The 22,647-nt window shown below is 55.5% G+C and overlaps 1 protein-coding gene and 1 non-coding gene across 2 annotated transcripts in view; both read left to right on the top strand.

The window, feature by feature from the left end:
* The window catches only part of DNAH1 (dynein axonemal heavy chain 1), a 74,040-nt gene that overhangs the window by 21,782 nt on the left and 29,611 nt on the right, over positions 1-22,647 (top strand). Inside the window, exons 8-33 of the mRNA XM_039243684.1 lie at positions 1,438-1,595; positions 2,362-2,573; positions 3,688-3,986; positions 5,352-5,502; positions 5,886-6,079; positions 6,175-6,400; positions 6,892-7,011; positions 7,387-7,469; positions 8,592-8,733; positions 9,126-9,281; positions 9,664-9,862; positions 9,942-10,195; positions 10,755-10,967; positions 12,504-12,668; positions 13,395-13,516; positions 13,617-13,722; positions 14,205-14,384; positions 15,026-15,166; positions 15,991-16,154; positions 16,344-16,457; positions 18,085-18,273; positions 18,568-18,673; positions 19,386-19,499; positions 19,949-20,098; positions 21,480-21,566; positions 21,676-21,862. Of these exons, the coding sequence (XP_039099615.1) occupies positions 1,438-1,595; positions 2,362-2,573; positions 3,688-3,986; positions 5,352-5,502; positions 5,886-6,079; positions 6,175-6,400; positions 6,892-7,011; positions 7,387-7,469; positions 8,592-8,733; positions 9,126-9,281; positions 9,664-9,862; positions 9,942-10,195; positions 10,755-10,967; positions 12,504-12,668; positions 13,395-13,516; positions 13,617-13,722; positions 14,205-14,384; positions 15,026-15,166; positions 15,991-16,154; positions 16,344-16,457; positions 18,085-18,273; positions 18,568-18,673; positions 19,386-19,499; positions 19,949-20,098; positions 21,480-21,566; positions 21,676-21,862 (4,232 nt within the window). The remainder of the gene's footprint in view (positions 1-1,437; positions 1,596-2,361; positions 2,574-3,687; positions 3,987-5,351; positions 5,503-5,885; positions 6,080-6,174; positions 6,401-6,891; positions 7,012-7,386; positions 7,470-8,591; positions 8,734-9,125; positions 9,282-9,663; positions 9,863-9,941; positions 10,196-10,754; positions 10,968-12,503; positions 12,669-13,394; positions 13,517-13,616; positions 13,723-14,204; positions 14,385-15,025; positions 15,167-15,990; positions 16,155-16,343; positions 16,458-18,084; positions 18,274-18,567; positions 18,674-19,385; positions 19,500-19,948; positions 20,099-21,479; positions 21,567-21,675; positions 21,863-22,647) is intronic.
* LOC120239452 lies at positions 2,810-2,916 on the top strand. The gene has a single exon (XR_005530432.1). It is a non-coding gene; the product is annotated as a U6 spliceosomal RNA (small nuclear RNA).

Here is a 22,647-nt window from a genome sequence, read left to right on the forward strand (position 1 = left end):
AAACGTGAGATCATGACCTGAGCCAGAGTCAGACGCTTAACTGACTGAGCCACCCAGGTGCCCCAAGATGCAGCTTTAGGAGAAGTACAGCTTCTGATCTCACAGGGGACTCTGGAGCATGAACAACTCACCAGAAATTGTCCTGAGGAAGATGGGACAAGGGGCTTGATTTTCTAGCTTGGTGTTAGTTGTTGATTATAACTGGATCTTGCTCCCACTCCTAAGCCAGTTAATAGGTTGAGTTCTACCATGACTGGCTTAGACAGGTGAGATCACCTGGGGCTGGGACATGTCATCTTCTTCTAAGTCAAGTGAGCAAGGAGAGAGTTCTAGAATAATAGTAAGGTACAATTAGGAGGAAGTAGATGTCAGGCAGGCAGACATGTGTGTGGCAAGTGTCTCTCTTGTGCCAGGCATGGGGGTGCAGCAGTGAACACACCCCATGAAGGGCCTGCCCTCCTGGGCTCTCAGTCTGGCCAGAAAGATATACAGTGAGAAAATTAGGTGATTCAGGGTTTTGATAGGTATTGCGGAGACCAGGCAAGACAAGGGAATAGAGATACTGTGGAGGGTCTCCTTTACATTAGGTGGTCAGAGAAGGCCTCACTGGGGTGGTAACATTTGAGCTGAGTCCTGGAAAAAAGTGAGGGGAGAGCAGGAGCCTGGCTGAGGAAACAATAGTGAATGAATGAAAGAAATGCCCTTAGGGGGTCAGGAGTGTTGAGGCAGGGGAAGCACTTTGGGGGCCCAAATGAGGCTGCCCTAATCCAGAGGGGGCAAAGCTCATCTTAGATAGAAACCCTAAAGGAGGCGCCTGGGCTGGTCAGGCAGAAGTAGGGGCTGCATCAATCAGAGTGTGGCCACCAGAAGGAACAGTATATGCAAAGGCTCTGAGGTGAGAGCTCAGTGCCTCTAGGAACCCAGAAGGGCTGCCTGTGTCTGAGGCTGGGGTGGGGGAGGGACACTAAAGTGACTAGAGAGGAGAACAGAGAGAGGCTAGAGGGCCTCCTGGGGCCCAGGAAGAGGTTTGGCTTTATCCTAGGATGCAGGGACCCAGGATGTATTTTTAGGAAGAGAAGGAGGTGCTTATACTTGAGTTTTGTGGGGAGTGGACTGGAATGGACAGGGGTGGAAGTGAGGTGACCAGGCAGGGAGGGTACCTCACTGTGATGACATTGAGAAGTGAGAAGCAAAACAGGCAGACTCGGACTGATGCGATAGGGAAGAGGAGGTGGCCTGAAAGAGGGGCAGGGGGCAAGGGTGATGGAGGTTAGTGGCTGGTGGCCAGGTGGAAGGTGTGAATCTGGGAGGGGGGCGGGGAAGTCCCAAATTCATGCCCACAGGTCAACGGCAGAGGAGAGTGGGCCCCAGCCAGCCCACCATATGGGGGGGTATGTGGAGCCCACTGACTCCCCTGTCCCCCTTCCCCATCGTCAGGGTTCTGGAGCACCTCAGCAATCTCTCCAAAGAAGTGAACCTGGACTATGAGCGCAGCATGAACAAAATCAACTTTGACCAGATTGTCTCCTCCAAGCCTGACACATTCTCCTACGTGACCCTGCCTAAGAAGGAGGAGGAGAAGGTGCCCAGGCAAGGTGAGAGGGGTTGGACAAAGGCCCCATGGTCACCCACCTGGCCTGAGCCCTCTTGCCCTTCTCTGCTTCTTCCCCCACTGCCTGGAGAGCTGGGGTGGGGGTGGGCACTGATGAAGGTTCTTTTAAAAACCAGTAGTCTGAGCAGGGCAGAAGGAACCAGGTAAATGTATACTAGGACAGCAACTGTTGAGACATGGATGAAAGGGCTCTGATGGTCTGACTGAAGGACATACCACCTGCCCTTCCTCCAGTAGCAGGAGCAAGTGGCATTGCTACAGCCCCGTTTGACCTGCGGCAGACTGAATCTCAGAGTAGGACACTAGTTCCCCCAAGCCTTCCTTTCTTTGAGTTCCCTGATACCTGTGAATTTCATTCCTGGACCCAGCTTCCACATGTGTGAAATGCTCAGGAAGCTGGGGGCAGTGCATGGGCAGTGGGCACTTAGAGGGTCCTGGTGTCCACATCTCCTTCACCTGGTGCTGGGTTATGTGCAGCGTGGGTGGGAGTGAAGGGGGAGAGGGTCTGTGGTTCTCATGCACTTCAAAGGGGTCAGTGACCCAGAGGGCTCTAGACAGGATGCATTTACTTACCCAGAGTGGGCAGCTCACTGTGAAGCTGTAGGGCCACTCTGGCAGGTCTGGGGGAAAGAGGGATTCTGGGGATGTGGGAGTCTCTTTGGGAGGAGAAGGGAGTTGCATCTCTCCATCAACACCCCTGATGTGTCCCAGGCCAATCTGACACTGGCCCTCTAATGCCACCCCTGCAGGGCTGGTGAGTGTCCCCAAGTACCCCTTTCGGGAGCAGAAAGAGGACTTCACCTTTGTGTCCCTGCTTACACGGCCAGAGGTCATCACGGCCCTCAGCAAGGTGCGGGCTGAGTGCAACAAGGTGACTGCCATGTCCCTGTTCCACTCGAACCTCTCCAAGTACAGCCGCCTGGAAGAGTTTGAACAGATTCAGTCACAGACCTTCTCTCAGGTGTGTGGTCATCAAGGGCATAGAGGGCTACACACAGGCCAGAGCCTTGGAGCTGACTGGCTAGGGGTAAGGCTGTGGGTTCCTGTTCTCCTTAAAACCTAGACCTTGTGGGGGAATGGGGAGCTTCCAGCGGGATGGTTCGTCTAAGAGAGGAAAGGAGCCCCAAGGTAATCACTTTCCAGCCAACCCTGGTGGCCTCTGAAGCAGATCCCCCCACTAAGAATTGGGGTGTAAGGGTGCTCGCTTCGGCAGCACATATACTAAAATTGGAACGATACAGAGTAGATTAGCATGGCCCCTGCGCAAGGATGACACGCAAATTCTTGAAGCGTTCCATATTTTTAAGATGTGGTTTATCTATACCATGGAATACTACATGGCAATGAGAAACAATGAAATCTGGCCATGTGTAGCAACATGGATGGACCTTGAGGGTGTTATGCTGAGTGAAATAAGTCAGGCAGAGAAGGACAAATATCATATGTTTGCACGTATAGGAGGATTAGGAGGAACTTGACGGAGGAACAAGGGGGAGAAGAAGGGCGGAAATGGTGGGGGAAAGGGAGAGAGGCAAACCATGAGAGATTCTTGAATGCTGACAAAAACTGAGGACTGATGGATGTGGGGGGGAGGGGGGTTGGGCATAGAGGAGGACACTTGTGGGGATGAGCACTGGGTGTTATGTGGAAACTAATTTGACAATAAACTATTTGTAAAAAAAAAAAAAAAAGAATTGGGGTGTAAGGGAAGAAGGGTGCAGCCCTGTGGGAGACCATCACCAGATGGCCCAGAGAGAAGCTACCCCTCCCTGCTTCATTCTGTGTCTCTCTGCTCATTTCCTGTGTCTCAGTCTCTGTCTCTCCCTTGGCTGGAGGGAAAGCCCCGGTTTCTGCTGCTCCCATTCCCTTTCCCCCAGAGCATCCCTGGTCCCCAGGGTCATGGGAGGGTGCTGGTTGGTAGGGCTTGGCTGTAAGTTGGGGCGGGGGGGAGATCCTTCTGTGGTCACCTGGGTCCTGAGGCTGCCCTAGCACCATGGTGCATAGTCCCCGGGTGCAGTAGCTGTGGGCAGCACATTCCTGGGGCAGCCACCTGATACCACCTGTGGCCATTCCAGGTGCAGATGTTCCTAAAGGACAGCTGGATCAGCACGCTCAAGGTGGCCATGCGTAGCAGCTTGCGTGACATGAGCAAGGGCTGGTACAACCTCTATGAAACCAACTGGGAGGTGTACCTGATGTCGAAGCTGCGCAAGCTGATGGAGCTGATCAAGTACATGCTGCAGGACACACTGCGCTTCCTGGTGCAGGACTCGCTGGTCAGCTTCTCGCAGTTCATCAGCGATGCTTGCTACAGCGTGCTCGACTGTGCTGATGACATGGTCTGGGGCGAGGACCTCATCAATAGCCCCTACAGGTGGGGCCTGGCTGAGCCGAGGCGCCTGGTGACCCCACTGCCACTTCTTGCTAGCCCCCAGGAGCTAGGCTGGTGCAGGGTGGAGGGAGCAGGACACCCAGGACCAGGGTGCCCAGCACTGCCAGGTCCTGGCTGGCAAGGAGAACCCGGCTCCTGCCCTGGTGGCCAGAGAATGTCCCACTAGCTCTGGCTTGCATGTCTCTGGGTGACCTTCCTTTTCTGTCAGTCATTGAGTCAGTCAGGAGTTATTCTTTGAGCACTTGCCACCAACCAGGTGGGGTTCTGGAGAACAAGAGAGGCATGACTCCTGCTCTCAGAGGGGACAGACCGCAAGCAAATGAATCAATAGCTCATCATGGCCATGGCAGGTGGCTGTGACAGACCCTGGGTGGGGCAGGGGACTTTGCCAGGGGCTCAGGGTCATCTGAGTCAAGACCTGAGACTGTGAGGAAACTGGCTGCAGAGATGCTAAGAAAGGGCACTGGTAGAGGGTCCAACACATGCGGAGAGGCTTGGAGGGAGAGGAAGAGCTTGGGGAGGTCAAGGAAGGAAAGGCCAGAGCTGTGGCTGGAGGGGGAGGGCTGGTCGGGATGGCATGGGAGAGGTTGCAGGGACAGGCCAGATCACAGAGCCTTCTGGGGTCATTGTCCAGGGCTGGATTTATTCTAAGTGTGGTTAGCAGCCATCAGAGGGGAGTTATAATCTGATGAAACGATGTTCTGGATTTGTGGAGGCAAGTGAGGCAGAAGACAAGTGAGATCAAGTCTCCTACCATTGCCTAGATGAGGGGGATGACAGATGGGTCTGGATCGGGTTGGGAGGCAGATGTGGGGCCATGCACAGGTGGTGGTGCTGCGGGCCTGGCTGCAGGAGGATGTCCTGTGGGAGGAGGGCAGGGGAGGAGACGATCTGGCTCCTGGGGTCCACAGCTGGCTCTGAGCCCTGGGGGGAGCTGGCGGGAGTCAGGGGACACAGAATGTTTGAGATGCCCGTTAAAGGTCTGGGAGGGTGGTGGTTGTCAATCCAGAGTGCAGCAGGGAGGCCTGGCTGGGATCTAGGCTTGAGGGTTGTTGGTGTGTGCTGGGCATCTGAAGCCAAAGATGGTGGCCTCTCAAGGAGAACATGGGGGCCCCAAGTGCCCAGGTGACCTGCCCTGATGACCTCAGGACATCCATCTCCCTGGGCAAGTGGCAGAAATGGAATGGTTTTCTGGTAACTTAGGTTTCTGGGAGGAGGGAGGAGGCAATTCTCATGCATGGAGAAGCTCAAGAGCCATCATGCTGGCAGGAAGGGCAGAGGGCTGGGCTGCTGCTCACAGGCCTCCTCAGGCCCCTGCCCACGGTCAGCCCAGCCATTGCCCCACAGGCCCCGGAAGAATCCCCTGTTCATTGTGGACCTGGTGCTGGATAGCTCAGGGGTGCATTATAGCACATCACTGGAGCAGTTCGAGACATCTCTGCTCAACCTCTTCGACAAGGGCATCCTGGCCACACACGCGGTGCCCCAGCTAGAGAAGGTACAGCTGCAGCTTGAGGCCAGGGCCTCTGATGCCCTGGCTGCTAGCGGCCCAAGAGTTTCTGAAACTTCAGGCCCCTCTTATCTCCCTTGCTGGTTAGCCAGAGCCATCAGTGACCAGTGGCCCTTTCTGCTTTCCTGGGCACTGGACCGAGTCAGACCCAGGCAGGGGAAGACACTGCCTTTTGTGGGACTCACAGGGCTTCCAGCCTTATATTAGTCCACAGCCTGCCCTCAGAGACACCACAGCAAACCCTCTCCCCGACCCCCACCACGCTGTCTGTGATTGGCCACACTGCTGTCCACTCAGGCTTCAGGTCCCATCTCCAACCTGTCTGCCCACCTGCCTGCCCCATGGCTCACTCCCTGCCTTTGGCTCCACAGCTGGTGATGGAGGACATCTTTATCAGCGGTAACCCCCTGCTGGAGTCTGTGGGGCTCCACGAGCCACTAGTGGAGGAGCTGCGGGCCGTCATCGCCAATGCTATGCGCAAGGCCATGATCCCACTGCAGGCCTACGCCAGGGAATATCAAAAGTATCTGGAGCTGAATAACAATGACATCACCAACTTCCTCAAGTGCGTGCATGCATCTGAGGGTGTCTGTGTTTCAGTGTGACCCCAGGCCACCCACTTACCACCCTCTGCCCCTCGTGTGTGCCCACTGTCCACAGGGCCTACCAGACACAGTGCCCATCAGCTGAGGTGGTTAGGGAAGTAGTGCTTACCCACCTGCGGGAGAAAGAGATCCTGGACAACTCGCTGCCCAGCAGTGTCATCATTGGGCCTTTCTACGTCAACGTTGATAATGTCAAGCAGAGCCTGTCCAAGAAGCACAAGGCCCTGGCCAATTCCATGTTGGACATCCTGGCCAAGAACCTGCACAAGGAGGTGGATGATGTAAGTGCCCAGCCACCTGGCCCTGGTGACTGCAACAGCACATGCACTCTTGCATACAGGGTGAGCGCCCATGGACAAGGTGTCCCTAGGCACGGTCAGGGGTGTCTGCAGATGCCCAGGCTCATGGCAGGATCTGGAAGTCACCCTGCCTTGACCCTGCCTGCAGGGAGCTGTCCCATGTGGAAGGTCTCAGGAAATGGGGGCTGTTAGCTCTCTCCCTAGGCCTGGAAAGACCTAGGAGCCCCTCCCAAAGACAGGCCATTTCATGGAGCTGAGGACATGCAAGTGCAGACCTCAGGAGTCCCATGCATGTGTTCGCTGGACATAGGAGGCTGGGGGTGGGGCCTGGCTCCCCAGCGAGTCAGCTGCAAGGTGTGGTGGATGGCGGCAATTACCTGTTGGGAGACATGGGGGTCTAAGAAGGAGGAGCAGTCCCCAGGAATGGCCAGGGAGGGTGCATGGCCTCCCTAGCACCCTCTTCCCACCACCAGATCTGTGAGGAATTTCGCAGCATCAGCCGCAAGATCTATGAGAAGCCCAACAGCATCGAGGAGCTGGCTGAGCTTCGCGAGTGGATGAAGGGCATCCCTGAGAAGCTGGTGGGGCTAGAGGTGAGGCAGGTGCAGGAGGGACCACGGGCTGGTGGCTGGGGACAGAGTGGGGCTCGGAGATCAGGAGCCCAGGAGTCCAGAGATGAGGTAGACCCAGAGGATGGGGGGTTAGAGGGTTATGAGGCTGGGTGCATGGTGGGGGTTCAGAGCCATGCTATCTGGGAGGCCAAGAGTGCAGAAGGTATGGGTTAGGGGCTGGGGGTTGGAGGTGCGGTGGCCATGGCCCTTGGAACCCTGAACCCAGTGCTGGCTGTATACCCTACACCTCCTCTCCAACCCCAGGCCTCACCTCTCTGGAAGAGATCAGCCTTTCTTTAGCTCTTGACCACTTTGGAGTCCCACACATGCAGTTCTCATTGCCACCTGTCCATGCAGGAGCGGATTGTGAAGGTCATGGACGACTACCAGGTCATGGATGAATTCCTTTACAACCTCAGCACAGAAGATTTCAATGACAAGTGAGTGGGAGCTTGGCCTCCAGCCCAGAGGATAGGGAAAAAACGAGCCAAGATGCATGGCTCTCAAATATCCCCGAGGCCATAGGCTGTGTGGTTACACCAGAAATGCCTGACAACTTGTCAGAGACCATGGCTCCACATGGGCCAGGGCCAGGTAGCCAATGGGGCAGAAGGAAATCATTTGAACCTCTTGGCCTAGGGACCCTGCTGCGCCCTTACCCTGTCTCCATTCTGTATATGGTCAGCCTGACACACATATGTTCTCATGGGCCCAGGATCCCCTTATTTGTGGTTGGGACCCTTTGGGATCCTTGGGAGCACTGAGTGAAGGCAAAGCCAGCCTGGTGGTCAGTCTTTGTGGGGGGGAGCACATGTCCCCACCCAGCTCAAGAGCCTTGTAGGAGATGGCCTTAGGTTGGATTTCCCACCCCCAGAAATCTCTTGTCCACCCTGCCTCACAGACTAGGGGTGCCTTCAGAATGTTAGGTCCTGGGAGAGGTTGACACTGTCTCCTGGGAACCCTGCCAAGAGCCCCAAGGCATCAACCGTCCGAGGCATCCTGGTACCCGGGGTGGGCCTCCCCCAGGGTCAGCATTCCTAGGCTAGATGCAGGCAGAATCCTCGAATCCTACAGAGCTCCCATATCAGCCAGGCAAAGGGAGTTAGTCTGATATGAAGGAAGTTGGCCTGGTAGTCCAGGTTGGTCACCAAAGAAATGGAGACAGAGGCTGTTGCTTTGTCTCATGGGAGGTGAGGCTCCTCCAGACCCTAGAATGTAACAGGGAAATTCAGCATCTCCTCTCTTATTTTCAATGCCCCTCTCCCTCTCATCCCATCACTGCACTGGGTACCTTGGACCTGCTTCTCCCTGGATGCTGAGCACAGCTCCCAAACCACAGTCACAGGGCAGGGACTACCTCCCCTGCCAGGCAGGCCTGCACCTGATGGTGGCAATGGTTGCCTCCAGCTCACTTCTGCTTCCTGGCTGCCTGGCCCTGGATGGCTCCAGCTGCCACCTGGATTCCTCCATTCTCCCCTTCACCCTGGGTGTCCTTGCCTGGCCTGGTCACCCCATGATTTCAGCTGTGACATTCCCCCCACCCCCATCCCTGCACCATCCAGATGGGCTGCCAGCAACTGGCCTTCTAAGATCCTTGGGCAGATAGAGATGGTGCGGCAGCAGCATATAGAAGATGAGGAGAAGTTCCACAAAATCCAGATCATGGATCAGAACAACTTCCAGGAGAAGCTGGAAGGACTGCAGGTGGGGCTGGCTGAGAGCTCTTCTAGGACTTGCTCCCCCCCAACACATGTGCTCTGGGCCCAGGCCTGGCTTCATGCGAGCAGGAGGGGCTGTGGCAATGTTTGATGGATGAACTGGTGGATGAATGAAAGAATGGCTGAAAGAATGAGCTGAAAGCCTGGACGGGAGCTTAGGCAGCAAGGTCCAGAAAATTCAGGGTTGCAAAGAGCCCTAGTTCTTCTGTTGTATCCTCCGACCCCTGTGAGCAATGGGCACAGTGTTCAGGGTACTGGGTCTCCCTCTGATCTTGCTGTGTTACTGTGCTGGGAACCTTGGGCCTCTGGGTGTGTTGGGGGATGCATGCACATGGTTGGGGCCCCAGAGGCCTCTGACCCGAGCTCCTCGGCCCACAGCTGGTGGTAGCTGGCTTCTCCATGCATGTGGAGATTGCACGAGCACACGAGATCGCCAACGAGGTGCGGCGGGTCAAAAAGCAGCTGAAGGATTGCCAACAGCTGGCGATGCTGTACAACAACCGCGAGCGTATCTTCGGCTTGCCCATCACCAATGTAGGCCTCCTGTGGGCACGCCGGCCCCCAGCCCCCAGGGCTCAAGGAAGAGCCTGCAGCATCTGTGGCCGTATCTGAACCCGGCTGCCAGGTGGCAGGGCCCTGGCATTTGGGGGATAGGGCTGAGCAGGTTGCAGAGAGGAAATAGCCCAGCCCTGGCCCTCAGGGCAAGGAGACCAGCTGGAAGCAGGCAGGAGGCTTTGCTGAGCCACTCAGACCCCCAGAGCCTGTGTGCAGCAAGAAGAAGGGAGGCCAGGCCAGGGCTCGTGGGGACAGAATCAGGGACAGCAGCTAGGAGCAAGGAGGGGGAGGGGACCTGGCCCAAGTTTGGACAGAGACCTGGAAGTACCCCAAGACAGCCTTGGTTTGTCTGCCCCTGTAGTACGACAAGCTCTCCAGGATGGTGAAGGATTTCCAGCCCTTCCTGGAACTCTGGACCACAGCCTCTGACTGGCTGCGCTGGTCTGAGAGCTGGATGAATGACCCCCTGTCAGCCATCGACTCTGAGCAGCTGGAGAAGAATGTCATCGAGTCCTTTAAGACCATGCACAAGTGCGTGAAGCAGTTCAAGGACATCCCAGGTAGGCAGCCAAGCTGGCCTGTCCCCTCTTTCCCTGCCTATGCTGGCTGTTTGTCACACCTGCCTGTCCTGCCCGGCAGCCTGCCAGGAAGTGGCCTTAGACATCAGGGCCCGCATCGAGGAGTTCAAGCCATACATCCCACTGATCCAGGGGCTACGCAACCCTGGCATGCGGAACCGGCACTGGGACTTGCTGTCCAATGAGATCAACATTAACGTCAGGCCCAAGGCCAACCTGACCTTCGCCCGCTGCCTCGAGATGAACCTGCAGGACCACATCGAGAGCATCAGCAAGGTGGCAGAGGTGGCTGGCAAGGAGTATGCCATTGAGCAGGTGGGTGACCACCAGCAGGTCCACCTGGCTCCACCTAGGCCCTGCCTGAAGGCACAGGAGTTTGAAAGTACTGGGCCCCATCCCTGGGGCCATTCACTAGGCACAGGGGTTGAGGTGCATTCTATTTGGTGAATAATCATGTACATAAAGTGCTTGGTGCCTTGTTCACCGTCCCTGTTATTATTCATTTACTCCTCTCAAATACTGCCTGGCCCAGGAAAGAGCTGATAACAGATGCGTAAATTGAGGCTCAGAGAAGCTCAGGACCTGTCCAGGGTGACATAGCCTGTAAGGGCTAGACCTGGGAACAGAGCTTCTAACCAGCGTCTTAGCTTCCTCCCAACACATGCAACATGCGTGTGCATACCAGCTGGCCTTGAATTCAGACGAGGGCCCATGGGGGAATTTGTTGACCAGACAAGCAGAGGGCGTTTACCAGAGGGCCACAGTCAAGGCCGGACAGAGCCTGCTCTTCCCTGCCCAGTGCTGGTCGTGTGACGTGTGGGCCAGCTCCTTCCCGGGACCCCGCTTTGACTTGTTCTCCCTGCCCACCCCCCAGGCACTGGACAAGATGGAGAAGGAGTGGTCGACCATCCTGTTCAATGTGCTGCCCTACAAGGAGACAGAGACCTACATCCTCAAGAGCCCAGACGAGGCCTCACAGCTGCTTGATGACCACATTGTCATGACCCAGAGCATGTCCTTCTCACCCTACAAGAAGCCCTTCGAGCAGCGCATCAACTCCTGGGAGAACAAGTTGAAGCTGACCCAGGTGGGCCTTCCCTGTCCTCACTCACCCCTCCCTAGGCCTCACACAGGCAGCCCTTTATGGCGTCTGGGTGGGACTCGAAGCGGCAGAGTGCCTTGCTCAGGTTTGCCCTGCTCCTGGAGCTCTGACAGGCCTCTGTCATTCAGAGCAGAACAGCTAGTGTGAGGCTCTCCATCTCACGTTCTGCCGCCAGAGAAGGCGATCCCGGATGTGAGGATGGGGCTAGAGTTTGGGCCGCTGCTATGACTGGGGAGAGGCAAGAGAGATGCCTGGTCTTGACACCAGCACCTCCAGTCCCAGAACTTTCTGGGCAGGATGCCACAAGGCCCTGAGGCTCCTGAGTGCCCTCTCTGCTCTGCCCTGAGCCTCCCGTTTCCATCTCATTTGGAGCTGGCTCCGAGGGAAGGGGCACTGGAGACTGCCCCTCTTCAGGGCTCTCAAGGCCAAGGCAGGAGCTGTGTGCAGAGCCTTGGAGGACTGTCCTGGGGTTAGGCCTACTGCTATGATTCTTACAGACCATTCCCTGGGGCCTTCCTGGGAGTGTTCAGAAACCTCCAGTGAAGGCCAGAAGCTGAGTGAGGAGGCCTTATCTGTGTGCTCCTTGGATCACTCAGAGATTCCTGAGTTCGTCAGCATTATCCCTGGGTCTCCCTGAGTCACACCGTCCCCTCCACCTGAAGTTCCATCCTCTCCTGCAGTCTCCTCCAAGGCTCAGCATCCAGTAGCCCTCACTGACTCCCCCACAACCACCTGAAAGATGGCCCCTGGTACCTCTTATAGAGAGCCCATCACCCATGCTGGGCCCTTGGTGAGTCAAAGGCAGAACTGGCTATTTCATGGACCATGGACACCTCCAGTTCAGGAACCACATCCTGTTTCCCTCTGTTTCTCACATGGGCATGGCATAGGCCCAGCATAGAACTGGCTGAAACACACATCTCTTGAAGAGAAGAAGGAAGGAAGGAAGGAAGGAAGGAAGGAAGGAAGGAAGGAAGGAAGGGAGGAAGGAATTTGCATTGATAGGAAAAGAAATAAATCCTTAAAGAAGAATTTGGAGGTAGAAGTGGAAAGTGGCTTGTTTTGAAGGTATCTCACTCTTGGACTGATGTTTCAGAGAGCATTTTAGAGATGTCATGTTCAAGTCTCAAGATACCTCAGAGAATCCTGGGGTCATAGATCCAAAAGTCCTCCCAGGAAAGGAGACTGGTTTGATACTCCATGTGTTGACCTCTTCCCTCTGTGACTTCAGGGCTTGCTGGTGTGAGTGTGTTTCTCTCATAGGGAAGAGTGGCTCCCCTGGCCCTGTTGGAGGCTTGGGTGTCCTGTGGGGCACTTGGGGTTTCTCTGGAGGGCAGGGCCTCTGTGCAGCCTCTGTTCCCTGAGGTCCTGTGGCTGGCAGTGCCATCTAGAAATTCCCCTGTGGATGCTGGCTCTGGTGTCCAGTGGTCTGCTGAGCACTCTGGTGGGGTGAAATCTCTAGGTCATGGAGGACAGGACCCAACTTAGACCCCAGGCCCTGACAGTCCATGCCCTGTCCAGGAGGTGCTGGAGGAGTGGCTGAACTGTCAACGGTCCTGGCTGTACTTGGAGCCCATCTTCAGCTCTGAGGACATCAATCGGCAGTTGCCTGTGGAGAGCAAGCGTTACCAGACAATGGAGCGGATCTGGAGGAAGATCATGAAGAATGCCTACGAGAACCGGGAGGCGAGCTCACCTGCCGATATGGGGGTGGGGGGGGAGGCAGCTGGGACCACTGAGGGCCCTGGTCACATTGTTGGGAGCCTCCTGGTCTCTTCTCTCCCTGAATAAGAAAGACTGAAGGACAAGTTCCAAGTCCTGTGTCTCCCTGATTTGGCTCCCCAGTCTCAAGAGATACTCCTCAGAAACACAACAGTTGGTTTTCTTCTTGGAGATTTGCAGTCTACATTAGCATTTTAAAGTCTCTGACAAGTCCTGCAACAAATCAAGCTCCTTGGCTTTGTTTAACCCTAACGTTTTTGACCATAGGCTTTTTTTTCTGTGGATTGACAGAGGTGATAGATGTGGGCCCTGGCTCGGGGCCATTTTCCTGCCCTCTTTCCTTCCCAGTTCCTACTGGTGGTCTCTGGCCAACATGAGTGCCCTCTGAGCCCACCTTGCTGTGTCCCAGTTTGACCATGCTCACTTCTTTTTAAAAAAATTTTTTTTTTAACATTTATTCATTTTTGGGAGACAGAGAGAGACAGAGTGCAAATGGGGGAGGGCAGAGAGGAGACACAGACTCCAAAGCAGGTTCCAGGTTTTGAGCTGTCAGCACAGAGCCAGACGTGGGGCTCAAACTCACAAACCGTGAGACCATGACCTGAGCCCAAGTCAGAAGCTTAACCGACTAAGCCACACAGGCACCCAGACCACATTCACTTCTGCTTTCTCTCTGGCCTGGTCACGCAGGTGATCAATGTGTGCTCTGACCAGAGGCTGCTGGACAGCCTGCGGGACTGCAACAAGCTGCTGGACATGGTGCAGAAGGGCCTCAGCGAGTACTTGGAGACCAAGCGGGGCGCCTTCCCCAGGTGGGCGACACCTGGCCCGTGTCCACTCAGGCAGTATCTGCCCATAAGGCCGGGGCACAGAGGCTGCCTGACTCACTCCCTCACCCTGTTGCCCTGGCAGATTCTACTTCCTGTCAGATGATGAATTACTTGAGATTTTGTCCCAGACGAAGGACCCCACAGCCGTGCAGCCCCACCTGCGCAAGTGCTTCGAGAACATCGCCCGGGTGGGTAATTGGGCCTGTGACTCAGGACCAGGAGCTCCGGGGCAACTTCCCAAGGAGGACAGCTCTTCTCTGGCCCCAAATCCTTTTAGCAGGAAATGAGGTGACAAGTGAGATTCTTGGCCTTGGAGACAGGCAGGGCCAGTGGGAAGAAGGGCAGCTGTAGAACCCTCAGCTCAGGGGACTCCTGTCCCCCTAGTACACTGAGGTGCTGGCTGGGCCGAGAGACCCAGGAAGCCAAGGTGCCTGAATCACCTCATCCTCATCTTCATCTCCAAGGAGGCCACACAAGTCTGTCTGAAAGGCACAGGCTCAGGCTCCTTCCCCAAGTGGGCTGGCCTGCAGCTGGGGACAAGGCAGGCCCACCTCGCACACGTGTAGACGGAGGGGCGGGTGGAGGCAGCAGGGCCAGCTCTGGGGGCTGTGCTGGTCGGGGTCCTTGGGGACAGTGGTTAAGGCTGCTCTCACCCCACCCCTCCCCACAGCTGCTGTTCCAGGAGGACCTGGAGATCACACACATGTACTCAGCAGAGGGTGAAGAGGTAAAGCTGTCCTTCTCCATCTACCCGTCCAGCAACGTGGAGGACTGGCTGCAGGAGGTGGAGCGCAGCATGAAGGCCAGCGTGCGGGACATCATCGAGAGGGCCATCAAGGCCTACCCCACAGTGAGCCTGTGCCTCCCATGCCAACACAGGCTGTGTCGCCCTGCCCCCGCCACTCCATCACAGGGCTGCCTCCTCCCGGCCGGCCTCATCCTTAAGCCCTGCCTTGACCACTGCTGCTCACAGTCAGCCAGGGGGCAAGCGGTCCTTGAGGTCACTGGAGGAGAAGGAATCTGAAAACAATCCAAAAACGAGACATGCCCCTGATAACAACCAGCCACTGTGGTTGTGTTTCAATGCTCACTGTGAGCCCGGCCTGGCCCAGGGCCTCTCCCACATTACCTCCCTCAGTCCACGGCCAGCAGCGTGCCTATGGGTTAAGCCTTAGCCTATAGAGTCAGGTCAGAGACATTTTCTGTCCAAAGCTACGTGGTTTAAAAGTGGCAGTCAGGATTTGAACCCAGTACTGCATGTTCCCTGATCCTAGGCTCCCACCCCTCAGCTGCAAAGTCTCCTCTGCTGAGGAAATGATGATTCTGCCCAAATGACTCTGCAAAGAGGCCTAGAGCTTAATGGCTCCTCTACTTCTGAGGTGGAATTAACTACTTGGGCCTAGAAGCACAGACGAAGTTGAAGCAAAAAAGAGGGTGCAGAGTTGGGGCTGACAGCCTCCTGGGCCAGTCCTGCCTATGTTATTTTTCTAGATGCCCAGGACCCAGTGGGTTCTAAACTGGCCTGGCCAGGTGACCATCGCTGGATGCCAGACCTACTGGACCATGGAGGTGGCAGAGGCCCTGGAGGCCGGTAACCTCAGTAACAAGCTGTTCCCCCAGCTCACTCAGCAGGTGGGAGGTCACCATCTGCTCCCCCCATACACCCCATACCCCGAGAGAACCCAGTCCCTCCAGGAGGTTTTCCTATATTGATCCTGTAAGGGGCCTGGAGTGAGATAGAGACAATAGGCCAGACAGCCCCGAAGATGAGTGTCTCAGAACCAGTCATGGTGGGAGGGACTAGGGGTCTGAGAAGAGTTCTGAGACCAAGCTAGTGCCCCTCTCCCAATGGTCAGGGAGGGAGTCACACACCTGGAGCCTTCCTGCACTGTCTCCCGGGCTCTCCTTGGTCTGTGCACTGGCTCCTCACCACACTCCTTCCTCAAGCCCCTTGCCAGGCTGCACCAGCTCCCTCGGAGCTCACGTGACGCTGTGTGCTGCAGGGAGCCGGAGGCCATGCATGTGCCTCCGCTTTTATTTGCTTTCCTGCCAGACTCCCCAGGTGACCAATGCCCTGCTTGCCCTCCTCTGTCTTGTTCTGTGCCCCTTCCCATCCTAGACCATAGGAAGCCTCCAGAGGGGCGCCTGGGTGGCTCAGTTGGTTAAGCGTCTGACTTCAGCTCAGGTCATGATCTCATGGTTCATGGGTTCGAGCCCCTTCAGGCTCTGTGCTGACAGCTCAGAGCCTAGAGCCTGCTTCTGATTACGGTCTCCCTCTCTCTCTGCTCCTCCCACACTCATGCTCTGTTTCTCTCTGTCTCAAAAACAAAAAACATTAAAGAAGCCCCCAGAATAGAGATTAGTCCTGACAGAAGCCCAACATCTGTGGAAAGGAGGGAAAGCTTACCTGCAGTGTGACCATGCCGATATCTGACCGTGTCCCTCCACTCCTGCAGCTCAGTGACCTGGTGGCCCTGGTGCGGGGGAAGCTGTCCCGCATGCAACGAGCTGTTCTGTCAGCACTAATTGTCATTGAGGTCCATGCCAAAGATGTGGTGAGCAAGCTGATCCAGGAGAACATAGTCAGTGTGAACGACTTTGAGTGGATCTCACAACTGAGGTGAGGATTCAGGGGCCCCTGGGCCCGGCCATGCCCAAGGCCAGGGCAGGGTGGAGAGTTGGTCTACATCAGGCCCTGGGACAAGCTGGGCAGGGTGCCTTGATGCCCTCATTCTCCACCTCACCTTGGCCACATACCCAGTGATCCATGGTCCCCATGACCCAGGAACCCATCTCCCTGCAATGTCAGGTACTACTGGATGAATAACAACCTGTACATCCGGGCTGTGAATGCCGAGTTCGTCTATGGCTATGAGTACTTAGGCAACAGTGGGAGGCTTGTGATCACGCCCCTGACCGACAGGTGAGTGCCACCCTCCCCATGTACCCTCCTACCCTGGGAGCCTCCCCCCAGCTTTGGCTAGCTTAAGAGTTTGGGCACTACAAGGTACAGTCAGTCCACGATGAGCCAGTCTTCAAAACAGTGCAAGGTTAGGAGCATGGGTTTCAGGTTCAAAACCAGTTCTGCCCGAAGATATGAATAGACACTTCTCCAAAGAGGACATCCAGATGGCCAACAGACACATAAAACGACGCTCAGCATCCCTCCTCATCAGGGAAATACAAATCAAAACCACACTGAGATACCACCTCATGCCAGTCAGAGTGGCTAAAATGAGCAAATCAGAGAACTCTAGATGCTGGCAAGGATGTGGAGAAACGGGCACCCTCCTACACTGTTGGTGGGAATGTTAACTGGTACAGCCCCTCTGGAAAACAGTGTGGAGGTTCCTAAGGAAACTAACAATAGAACTCCCCTAGGACCCAGAAAAAGCACTGCTAGGAATTTACCCAAGGGATACAGAAATGCTGATGCATAGGAGCACATGTACCCCAATGTTCATAGCAGCACTCTCCACAATAGCTAAAACATGGAAAGAGCCTAAGTGTCCATCAACAGATGAATGGATCAAGAAGATGTGGTTTATCTATACCATGGAATACTACATGGCAATGAGAAACAATGAAATCTGGCTATGTGTAGCAACATGGATGGACCTTGAGGGTGTTATGCTGAGTGAAATAAGTCAGGCAGAGAAGGACAAATATCATATGTTTGCACGTATAGGAGGATTAGGAGGAACTTGATGGAGGAACAAGGGGGAGAAGAAGGGGGGAAATGGTGGGGGAAAGGGAGAGAGGCAAAGCATGAGAGACTCCTGAATGCTGACAAAAACTGAGGACTGATGGATGTGGGGGGAGGGGGGATGGGCATGGAGGAGGACACTTATGGGGATGAGCACTGGGTGTTATGTGGAAACTAATTTGACAATAAACTATTTGTAAAAAAACAAAAACAAAAACAAAAACAAAAAAAACCCAGTTCTGCCCATCATAGGCTGAGTGACCTTGAACAGGTGACTCAACCCTATGTGCCCCAGTTTCCTCTGCAGCCTCCTCAACATGGTTATAAGAATTTTATGAGCTGAGGTGTAAAGCTTTTAGTATATGTGTGGCACTCCGTAGCACCTAACGGGTATGAGCTTTACTAATTTCATCAGTCAAAGCCTCCTTTCAATGTACCAGAGGAATTGATCTTGAGAGAAGTAACAGGCAACCCTTTTGTAGAGTGAACAACTCTCTTCTAAAATAATCAGTTATTTCCTCTGGCCACTTGTACTTAGCAGCAGCTGAATTTTCAAATTTGGTTTTGAGGAAGGAAAGTGAAGTGTGGTCAGAGGTCAGCCATCCCAGCAGGTCCCTGAGCAAAGCTCTGCAGGGCCATGGGGGTGGGGGGAAGCATGGCGCAGGTGGCCGAGGGTTCTAGTCCTGACCCTGGCAGCCAAGGCGAGCACACCTGGGACCCTGACAGAGGGAGAAGTAAGAGACACCATCCATGAGGTCCGACACCAGAAGGCTCTCTCTCCCTGTGTCTCTGGGAATCCTGAGGAAGGAACGTGGCCCATATCTACCTCCTCTCACTCCTGTAGGTGCTACCTGACTCTGACTGGGGCCCTGCACCTCAAGTTTGGGGGCGCCCCAGCTGGCCCAGCTGGCACAGGGAAAACTGAGACCACCAAAGACCTGGGCAAGGCCTTGGCCATCCAGACAGTGGTGTTCAACTGTTCTGACCAGCTCGACTTCATGGCCATGGGCAAGTTCTTCAAGGGCCTGGCCAGGTGAGGCTGGGCATTAGGTTGGCCCAGGATAGGGCAGGAAGGCTGACCTCTCCCAGGGACACTGCCTGAGGCTCCCAGGAGCATCACAGTGTGGAGGAGGGGACAGGATGGAATAATAGCAGTCAAAGACTCAGTCCCTAGTGGGCACTGGGGTGAGGTGGTGGGTGTTGGGAATATGGCCAAGCTGGCAGAGATGACCATTGGAGGCTTCCTCTCAGCAGAGTCACAGGGGGGCTTGGAAGATGTCAGGTGAGCTCTGAGCTCATATCCCCCCATTGTCCTTACCTTGTTCAGTGCTGGGGCCTGGGCCTGCTTCGATGAGTTCAATCGCATTGATGTTGAGGTGTTATCTGTGGTAGCACAGCAAATCACCACCATCCAGAAGGCTCAGCAGCAGCGGGTGAGCATCCGGGGCTCCACCCCATGCCTCCCTCAAGTTACCACCACATCTCTTCACTATCCCCAGCATGCCCATGCTGCCACGTGGCTCCCCATCCTGGCAGCACCAAAAGCCAAGCACTCAGGCCTGCCCTGAGCCCAGCCTGTCTCATCTCACAGGGGACTGGGCAGTCCCACTCCCCCTTGTGCAACTGTCCCTGAGAGGCTTGTGTAGCCAGTCAGGGAGACCCACACCCTTACCCCACTCCAAGGGTAACTTTCAGGCTGGCTGTTGGGTGGTGGATGAAGGGGTCCCTCCCACATCCTGACCCTTATGGGAAGTCCCAGCCATTCATCCCTTCTCTAGCGTCGTTTAGAGTGGCCAGAAGTCTCCTGGTGACAAGAGCTGGGAGGCTGGCAGGTGCCCTGCCCCACCCCAGTAGGGCACTGGGTCCCAGTCAGAGCTGAGCTTGCCCAAGTCTAGTAGAATGAGTGTCAGGAGCTGGGGGTAGGGTGTGGGTAGCAGGAGATGTGTGAAGACCTCAGGGAGCCAGGACCTGGGAGGCCGCTGGTAGCCACCAGGACCAGAGTCTTAGGCCAGATCCTGAGAGAGGAGGCTACCCTCTCTCCTGGGCTAAGCAGCTATAGCAGGAACAGGGCATCCACAGGGAACAAGGGGGCCGAGCCAGAGAGGAGGCAGGCGAGTCACCCCCTCCCCCACCTCCACCACCTAGGTGGAACGCTTCATGTTTGAAGGTGTCGAGATTCCACTCGTTCCATCCTGCGCCGTGTTTATCACCATGAACCCAGGATACGCTGGCCGCACCGAGCTTCCCGATAACCTGAAGGTGAGTTTGGGCACAGAGCAGCCCTAGCGGCTTCCCAGAGTACTGGCAAGCCCTGCAGCTGTGGCCTCAGAAGTGCCACAGAGCTTATGTGAGGACACGCAGCTGCAGGACATCAGGGACGATGATTCCCCGTGGTAACCTTCCTGCCCAGTGTCCTGAGACCCACCCCCAGCCATGGAGAGGAGGCCCCAGGCTCATCCTCAGGCTTGGGAGAAGTCAGGGGGCAGGTTCAGGTCTATACAAAGGACCAGGTTCTAATGAGCAGAGTGCTCCAGCCACAGGGGAGGACACGCCTCAGCTATGGCAGGCGAGGTGCAGAGGGGATCCAAGCATCAGTGAAGCAGGAGGGTGGTGAGGCTGCCTTCTGAGGACCAGGCAGTCCAGAGAGTAGGCTGTGGTCTGGGAGGGGAGACCTGCTTCTCCATTCACCTGTGTACCTCATGCCCCAGGCACTCTTCCGGCCCGTGGCCATGATGGTCCCGGATTATGCCATGATCGCAGAGATTTCGCTCTACTCCTTTGGCTTCAACGAGGCCAGTGTGCTGGCCAAGAAGATCACAACCACCTTCAAGCTGTCTTCTGAGCAGCTTAGCTCGCAGGTGAGGTCCTGCCCCCACCAGGTTCCAGGGTGTGAGAGCTGCTCTCTGCTCCCAGTGAGCCCCATGAGATAGGAATTACATCCCTACTTCTCATCCGAGGGCTAATTCAGGTGCAAGGAAGGGTCAAGCATTAGGAAACCATGGGCCACAGAACCCAAGGCTGAGAAGCAGGTACCTTGGGTCTTACGGGACCAGAGCAGGACAGTAACGCCATGCCCCGCCCCCCGCACCATGGGCCATCCAGTCAGTATGCTGAGCCCAGCTTCTGGGACAGCTGCCGCTGGTGCCGACACCAGCACTGGTGGGTAAGCTTTCCTGTCCAGCTCCCTTCTCAGGCAGTGTTCCCCTTTGCAGTGGCAGAGCCTCGCCTCGCCTGGGCTTACATGCTGCAAGCTTAGTTTCTCTTTCTTAATAGTTGTGAAAAGGTCCCTGGTGTCATCCTAATGGGCCCCTTCTAGATGACCTGCTCATGCATGAACACCAATCACTGTGGCCAGGGGGAAGCCATGCGGCCACCAAAACTCACGTGCTGGGGGAGATGCAGTCTGTTCCTGGGAGAAGCAGCAGCTGCCCACCACAGTGCAGCCCGGGAGCCAGCGCCCCCACACACCTTCTTTGTAACCATCCACTTTCAAAGATGCTGCCCTCCCCTCAGACTCACAGTACACACATGGTTTCTGGAAAGGCAGTCAACCTTTCTTAAGTGCCGGTGACTCAAAGTCTAGCCCAGTCTCTTCATCTTGCTCCAAGTCTGAGACTTCTGGGAAGTGCGCTGTTCTGTGGGTCAGGTCAGGATGTAGCTCTCATGGTCTGGTCCCATGGGCAAAAAATGATAAATTTAACTGTTTCCAACATGCCTGCTATATAATTGAGAGAAACGGAACCAGCAGCAAAGAAGAGAAAAGCCGTGGTGGTGTGGCCAAAAGGGTGGGTCTGGAGAGACATTAAGAGAGAATGCTAGAAGGAAGCTCAAAAGCCCTCGGAGCTACCCCTATTGTGGCACCAATGGGAACCCCTTCTTTCACTTTTTGAACAAACACACATGCCTCCCTGTCCCTGGTGCAGTGCTTGGACTGCAGGACTCTGCCTGTGTGAGTCCTCACCCTCAGGGGCCAAGAGTCAAGCAGGGGATTCAAGATAAGTAAACTTGTGAAGGGAGAGGGCTACTGGGATGGTAAAAAGAAGGTGCCAGAGGAGTGCAAACAAGTGTAGCTGGCTCAGGCTGGGGCCTGTGGGCAGTCGCAGACAGCCTTCAGGGGAAGTGACATTGCAGCTTCCAGCTGGGTGAGGGCCAGGTACCAGGTGGGAGGTAGAGTGTTCCAGGCAGAAGCCCCCAAAGGGACAATGCCCATCCACCCCTCCTCCTGTGCGGCGGTGACAGGATCACTATGACTTCGGGATGAGAGCTGTGAAGACTGTGATCTCGGCTGCCGGCAACCTCAAGCGAGAAAACCCCAACATGAATGAGGTGAGCTCCATCCAGTGGCACACCCGGGCCAGCCTCCAGGAGGGCTCAAGAGGGGCCGGAGGGATGGCCGACCTGGGTCCCCTGAAGCCCCCACCGGCCTCTGCTGCAGGAGCTGATATGCCTCCGGGCTATCCGAGACGTGAACGTGCCCAAGTTCCTGCAGGAGGACCTCAAGCTCTTCTCTGGGATTGTATCAGACCTGTTCCCTACCATCAAGGAGGAGGAGACTGACTATGGCATCCTGGACAAGGCCATTCGCAAGGCCTGCGAGAAGAGCAACCTCAAGGATGTGGATGGTAAGCCCCAGGCCCTGCCCTAATAGTCCCAGGGATCCAGGGCAGGGGCACAGAGACAGGGCAGTACCATCTCTGAGTCGCTCACACCCAGACAAGAGTGCCGTAGGCTGGGGCTCTCTGCCAAGCAATCCCTGTCTCAGCCCTGTCTACAGTGGAAACTTCAGGTAATAGTTGTCTACGAAAATGTCCTCTCTCCCACTCATGCGTTTGACACCAGATGTGCCAGTTTCCCAGTTCTTCAGCACCAGCTGGCTGTCCCATAATTCAATTCAGTTCTGACACTAATCAGAGTCCCAAGTCCCAAGTAGTCCCAAGTAGTGGGTCCCCAGGTTCCCCACAACTTTTCTCCAGCCTGGCTACAAATCAGAAGTTCCCGTGACCCCTTCCTTAGGTTTCACCATTCACTAGGACAACTCACAGAACTCAGGGAAACAAGTTTACTAATTATAATATAATAAGGGATTTAAGCAAGGATACAGACAAATAGCCAGATGAAGAGATACATAGGGTGAGGTCTGCCCCTTGGAGTCTGGGGTGAACCACCCTCCCAGAACATGGATGTGCTCGCCTACCAGGAAGCTCTCCAGACCCCATGCTGTGGGGACTTTTATGGAGCCTCATCATGTAGGCATGATAAATTCTTAATTATTACCAATTGTTCTCTACCTCCAGCCTCCTCTCCCTTCTCCGGAGAATGGGAGAGTGAGCATGAAAGTTCTAAGCATCTAACCATGGTTTGGTCTTTCTGGTGACCGGCCCCCTCCCAGGAGCCCACCACCAAGAGG

Source organism: Hyaena hyaena, unplaced genomic scaffold, assembly GCF_003009895.1.
Source record: "Hyaena hyaena isolate Hyena2069 unplaced genomic scaffold, ASM300989v1 scaffold_231, whole genome shotgun sequence".
NCBI lineage: Eukaryota > Metazoa > Chordata > Mammalia > Carnivora > Hyaenidae > Hyaena > Hyaena hyaena.